Source organism: Pundamilia nyererei, unplaced genomic scaffold (genome assembly GCF_000239375.1).
Source record: "Pundamilia nyererei isolate P.nyererei 1_Seehausen unplaced genomic scaffold, PunNye1.0 scaffold01846, whole genome shotgun sequence".
NCBI lineage: Eukaryota > Metazoa > Chordata > Actinopteri > Cichliformes > Cichlidae > Pundamilia > Pundamilia nyererei.
Window position 1 is genome coordinate 1404 of NW_005189247.1, and position 6846 is coordinate 8249.

At 40.7% G+C, this 6846-nt stretch overlaps 1 protein-coding gene and 1 long non-coding RNA gene across 2 annotated transcripts in view; one reads left to right on the top strand and one right to left on the bottom strand.

Annotated features, from left to right (window-relative positions):
- Positions 1-1520, top strand: part of rasl12 (RAS-like, family 12) — a gene marked incomplete at its 5' end in the record, with an annotated part of 1801 nt that extends 281 nt beyond the window's left edge. Inside the window, one exon of the mRNA XM_005755545.1 lies at positions 784-1520. Coding sequence (XP_005755602.1) covers positions 784-1117 — 334 coding nt within the window. The remainder of the gene's footprint in view (positions 1-783) is intronic.
- Positions 1521-3249: 1729 nt separating this feature from the next.
- On the bottom strand, positions 3250-5712 carry LOC102205900 (uncharacterized). Its single transcript, XR_312558.1, has 3 exons — positions 5659-5712; positions 4243-4333; positions 3250-4154 (listed from the first exon to the last, which is right to left on the bottom strand). It is a non-coding gene; the product is annotated as an uncharacterized LOC102205900 (long non-coding RNA).
- Positions 5713-6846: the final 1134 nt, after the last annotated feature.

The following is a 6846-nucleotide window of genomic DNA, read 5'->3' on the forward strand; positions in this document are numbered from 1 at the left end:
TGTGTGTGTGTGTGTGTGTGTGTGTGTGTGTGTGTGTGTGTGTGTGTGTGTGTGTGTGTGTGTGTGTGTGTGTGGCAGCGTGTAAATTAGTCTGTAGACCTTTTCACTGAAATTAGCCACATGAAGAAAGCTTTGTCTCAGACGTCCCTGGAGAAATGAAAAAGACACCAAAGTCCTCATTTGTAAATTTGACTACCTTTAGAACACCTTTTTGATTTACACTCATTAGACACTTAATTAGGTACAATTTGCTGGTACTTTGGTTGAACCCACTGATCATGAGACACAAACAATTAACATATGTTTAACTTCCATCTGTAATGCAGTGGACTCAACAAACCATTGTTGACGGTTAGATACTCAAAATAATTGGACAAACTAGTATAATTTAAAATAAAATTTTGGATTAAAATGCTTTGCAGTCAATGACTGCCTAAAGTCTTGACGCCACGATCATCACCGGGTGCTGAGCTCATTTACAGCAGTCACTGTTTTTTCTCTCTCTGCCTTTAGTTTCGGCTTTAGCAACTGAAAAGCTCTGTTGTGCTGAGAACGAGTGACTGAGCTGAACATTGAAAAATATGTTATTTCTTTGTCTGCACAAACTCTTGGGTTGGTGTTGGAGTGTCCTTTGGGTCATTATCCAATCGTACTGTCTGCTGTCTGATCCGTATTGTTATAAACCTTCGTTTTAATTCATGAAGACATCTGTTGGTTCCAGACTATGACAGTGATACTTGTTGTAAAGGTGTTTTTCCTAATCAGAGAAGTTTGTCCTATCAGACAGGTGCGTCAGTCGGATGGTGAGGCCTTGGCGTCTCATTTTGGATGTGTATTCTTCGAGGTGTCCGCCTGTCAAGACTTCCACTCTGTACAGCAAGTCTTCCACGAGGCAGTGAGGAGGGCGAGGAAAGGCGGTGCCTGTGGCTGCTTGGTCCCCGCCATCTATGCCAGCGAGGACAAAGCACTTCTGGGTGTCCCATCCTTTACTACACCATGTTACAAGGAGCTGCCAGTGCCTGCCAACGCGAAGCTGATCACAGTGAAGACATCCAGAGCTCAGAGCAAACGGAGAGCTTCCACTCTCACCTTACTCAAAGGGTTTAAGATATTTTGACACATTCTACTGCATGTCCTGTGATACTGTAAGAGAGTTGTAGGTCCTTATGTAGACAGGCTTCTGAAGCAGCAAGAGCAGCTCCACCCTACAGACATTTGGCAGGTTCAATGAAAAAGCCTGAGCAATCTTAACGGAGGCTTTTCTTAATATGTTGATTTTATGTTGAGGTTTTACACTGAAAAAACAGCCATGTTGGATTTACTTAACTCAATAGTGGACATTGGTTGCACACAACTGCTTTGCCTTGGCAGAAATTTAAACAACTGAGATAAATCAACACAACATATTCATGTTCAGTAAACCTGTGCATTTTGTGTTGATAAAACGCAAGCGAAACATGTTCAGATGGAGTAAGTTGAGCTCTTGGAATATTTTAATCCTTCACAATTTTGTCATTTTATTTCAACACTATTCAATAACTTTTACCACAGTACTACTTGGTCACTTAAATACTACATGGTGTCTTCATATTACATAATGTTCAACAAAGTCTGGTTAACATAAAAAAATGAATGAATCTACAACAACTACCATCCTCCTATCTTGGTTGCAGGGGGGCATAACCCTGAAGTGATTGGTTTCCAGGGTGTACACCGCCTCTTACCCTGTCTATCAAATAGAGACAAACAACCACTTGCACTCACAGGTAACTTAGAATCGCCAATTAACCTAACTCTAATGACTGCATGACTTTTAACGGTGGGAAGAAACTAGAATACCCAGAGAAAAACCACTGCAAGCTAGCCAAACTGTGGATTTGAACTCAGGACCTTCTTGCTGTGAGGCAACAGCACTAACCTCCATGCCACCAATCCAGGTATAACAAATGTAGGAAAGCAATGATTTCATGGCTTGATGCAGAATCTTCTGTGCATTTTTGCCCTTGACAGGTTAAACCACAGTAAATAGCGATAGCACACACGTGGTGTGTCTGTAGATATCTGCCTCTTATAATTCCACAGATTTTCCTGCAGTTTGAAATCTCGTGTGATCTTGTGAATTTTGTGAGACCAGCAAATAACCACTCTCACTAGATTGGGAAGGACACTGTCTCAGCTGAACTCTGGACACACACATACACTGATACACACTCATCCCCCCTCCCTTTCCAAACGCCGTCAATGCTTGTTCCCTCCTGGAGAACACGGCGGGTCTGGGCCCAGCGCTGGAAGAATAGCTGCAGGGCAGGATGGCTGCTGTGTTTGCTTGGGACAACTCCTCACCCCCCACCCACCCCTGTTGCTGGTCACGTGCTCCATAATGTTGTGCTGTGGACATTTATGTGCTTTCTGTGCAGAGGAGTTTTTTGTTTCCTGTTCTCATGCTGTCCTCCCAGGAGCTCAGCATGAGTAGAGGTCTCTTTTTTTCCCTCTTGGACTTTCCCATTGTTTTGTATTTCAGTGTTTTTCCGTAATACTACCGGTCCCTGACCTGTCTCCCCATGTGATGTCTGTGTTGTGTATGTAAGGTCGGGGGGTCCCCATTTCACTGCAGGGCAACTTGCATGTGACAAATAAAGTTCTGATTGATTGATTGATTGTTTGTATCAGGTCATCTCAACAAGAAGAAATTAAGTTGTTGAATTTCATACAGATCCTACATGATTTCCTAACGTTCAAGATAGAAACATGAAATTTTTGTGCTCAAATTACAAGGTAGACTTTTTTTTTCGGCTTGAGATGGATGCCTTCCTCAAACCACGATCCAAAGGTGTAGCAAGATTTTATTTAATTTAGCTATATTATTGACTTACTTCACTCGAACATGATTTAATCTACTCTCTCTGCATATCATGTAGTTTCTACATGACACAGTTACACTTAACTTTAAAGCATGAGGCAATTGTGTTAAATACACGCAAGATGCTTACATAAATCCAAGAGATGGCCAATCCCTTTTTTTCAGCGTAGTTTGTTTTTCTTATGACCTCCTTAATGTAGTCATACATCCACTGAAATGATGGATAAACCAAACCATTATGTCACTGAGAAAAAGACATGCATGCCTTATAAGCTTGCTCTCCCAATGTGGTGAGCAGCATGAAGGAAATTCTTTCTCTACGCTAAGCAATGTTTTCCCATATCAGAGACATGTATACAAACAATGACAAGTCCGAAAGGCCTTCAAGATCAAAGCAAGTGATTTATTGTGATGCAATAATATCTGAGGCATCAGCACAACACACAAAAGTACTCAAATCTCATTAAGTTTTTCCCATTTCAGTTCACAACACAGGATGGAGGAAGACTAGAACATTCGGTGTCTATTTGTCAGACTCCCTGTGGACAGAACCTTATTGAAAGCAACTTTGCAGCCCATCAAACCAGAAATCATCATCAACACCACAAGAGAGGAGCCCTAGAAACTGAACCATCAGCAGGGGCAGAGCTGCCTCCTTTAGCCACCCCAAAACTAACAATGGCGAAGCCCATTGGGGGAAGCACACATAAGCAGATCTGAACTTGCATCCAGAAACTGTTTTTATAGAATACCTTTACAGGGAACCATTTTTATACAACTTTTGTTCCCACGTGGACACATTTTATGAGCGCAACCACCACTGTTATGAGCTTTATTAGGAATGAATAAAAAAGAGAAATGTTTTCTGATCATTTGAGGGTTTCATAAAATTTCACTCTGAAGTCATGAAAATAAGAATAATCAGAAAATTATGATCAATTATTAAAGCAAACACTGCCGCTGGTATTCACTGTGACCTCTTCAGCTCATAATCTTCACTTCATCTGGAGAGTCGAGCTCAGCAGCTGTTATTTTCTCTTTCCTCTCTTCCTCCTGTTTCTCTTCCACCGCAGGATCTGGGTACAGGCAGGAGGTGTTGCCATCTTTCCATGTGACCACAATATTTCCTGCATTGCTCTGCTCGTTTGTGTCACTGTTGGACATGTGAGGCTTGTTTCCCTGCAGTGGCATGTCTGATGCTGGGTGTGTGCTGTTTTCTTTGAGCAGCTCCTGATCTTCATTTTTCTGAAGCAGAGATGTTGCAGCCTTGTACTCTGCTATCTTCTTCCTGCTCCTGTTTGAGTTAGTACAGAAACCTTTAATATAATATACAGTATGTTCGCTCTCAAAAAAAATTGCAGTCAAACAACTTCGGGTCATACTTATTTGCCATGGCTCCCATTCCCAGGAGAAGAAAACCAACAAGAAGGCAGACAAAGGCCAGTCCGAGCAGTACAAATGTCCATGTGGTTGCTGCAACACGAGGATAATTAAAACCTGAAAACCTCCCTGCCCTCTTTCAAAATCATATGCACACTGCAGAATCAGTAACACACACACACACACACAAGAGTTAAATAAGGGCTTGTCAGTATTTCCCAACTTTTTATTTTTGATAATCTGTAGAATATTAGCCACAAAACAAATGCGTATCTACAGATGTGAGATGTTTCCCTGATTAGAACATGTAAAAATTTGACATAACAGTATTTTCTACATGACAGCATTACAACATAACAACACTAACCTTTTAGTCAGCGAATTTCTCTGGATTTTTGAATGCTCGCTTTCTTACTAAAATATGTGGCATCAACGTTTTTGCCAAATGTGTAAATTAACAGCATTTTGTCCGAGTTGTTCACAGCTACTCCCCCTGACAGCCTAATGAGTAATGAAAATGAACCAGTGCCAAGACCCTTGTGGTCTGGTTCACCAGCATGAAGCTGAGAAACTGCTGAGCAGAATTCTTGCTCTGAGCTTTATCATTTAGCTTCCCCCCCCCCGACAAGTTTCCGTTTTCTATATGGAAAAGCTTTCAGCATGTGGCAAAGTGGCTGGGACAGAATTCATTTGCCATTTGTCACTTGCATATATTGTTATTTTGTGTTCTGATATCTTATAGTCTATCATAATGCTTTAATGTAGTGATGGGTCCAGCAACACTGACGCACCGACGCATGTCTCAAGCTCACAGAGTGAAACCTGTATCGGTGCGTGCGTCGCTTTAAGAAAAAGTCACGTGATCGATACAGCTGTGTTTAAAAGATGCCGAATTTTTCTGAATAAAAACTTATAATAAACTCTGAATCAATTACATTTAAATGGGTAATATTACAGTCACAATACTGTCATTTTAATTTTCACTTAATGTCATTCACAATATATTTTAAAGATGTCTGCAATAGTTGCAATGTAAAAGATATAAAATGATTCCATGGAAAGTACAATAGCTTACAGTGTGTACAAGTATGACTAGGTCATTGAATCAGTGTCTGTTGAGTCTCAAGTAAGGTGCCTGCAATGATATTTAAGGTCCAGCAGGTGTCGGTATGGAGCAAAACAGCAACCCTGTGTCGACACAGATACAGTTTGGGGAATGTGCTGAAAGGCTTCACGAGGCCTCATCTACCCATCACTACTTTAATGTAAACACAGCACATGCAACCTTGGCTCTACATACTATCCCGGGTCTGTTTGTGGTAGCATTGGTTATATTCATTTCATCTTAAAGCTAAATGTCACTTCATCATTAATTGATTTGAATCTTTCATTTGTTTATGTAGCTTGGTTATACTTACCATTGTGTGTTCCTTTGAGCAGGTCCTATGTGTAAAACAGTACTTCCTGATTTTATAGGATATGATGTCACTGATTATGTCAATTGGGTGCAACCAAATGAAGGGGTGTTTCTTTTGTGTAAAATTGTTTATTTCATTTAAAATAATCTCACGAGTCAGATTAAGTGAAGAGACTGACTTTTCAAACTGTTTAGTTGGGTGAATGAGTTAAGTGGAAAAATGACTTTATTCCTGTTTCTTTGTCTAGACTGTGTTACTTAGTCTACCCTGTTTTCCCAATGGTAGAGGTTAATGAGATCCAGGTGTGAGTAGAATTCTGTATAAAGCAGGTGAGATTTTGACAGGTTCTTATGTTTTTGTGAAACAATTGTTAAAAGGCGACGCCAGAAAATAAAGAACACTTAAAGGAAACTTGAACAGTCTGCAGATGCTGTCTTCCTATCACCTCTCATGCTGCTTATGTTATGCTACTTCACACAGCATACTATGTCTCAGGAAAAAAAAAATATTGCAGACTATCCAAATGACCAAGTATTTCATGTTACACATCCATTTGGATCAAGTATTCTAGCAGGAGCAGCACTTACGGTCCTCTGTGCGGTAGAACCAACGTAGATACTCTCTTTGTTCCTTTGTCATAGCTGTCAGCTCTCCTGTTTGCGCTTCATCCTCGTACGTCAAATCGTCAGAAGCTCTCCGATGTCCTTAAGAGGACACACAGACAGACCCCACAGAAGCTTTGATTGTCAAACACAAATGTAGCAAACTGAGGATTTCAGTATCAGCTCTTAAATTTGTCTCTGTACCAGTAATGATGAAGTGGCAGGAGAGCAGGTCCTCTACTGCCAAGTATGCATGCAGAGTATCACTGGGCAAGATACTAACCCCAAGTTGCTCTCGGATGCATCCATCGCATTATAAATGTGTACACATGTTAGGAAGCACTAAAAAGCTTAGAAGAAAAGTGCTTGCGTGATTGGGTGAATTTGGCATGTTGGGCGCTTTCTGTGCTCTGGGAGAGTAGAAAAGCGCTATACAAGAATTAGTCCATTTACCATTTACATGTGCTGTTCATTAAACATACTCTTCTGAATGTAATATATTTTGAGTTCCTTAGTGATAAACTGTAAAGATTTTGTTGGCCAAAGATTCAGGTCACTGTGACCTGACCTCCTCAAAGCACTTTCT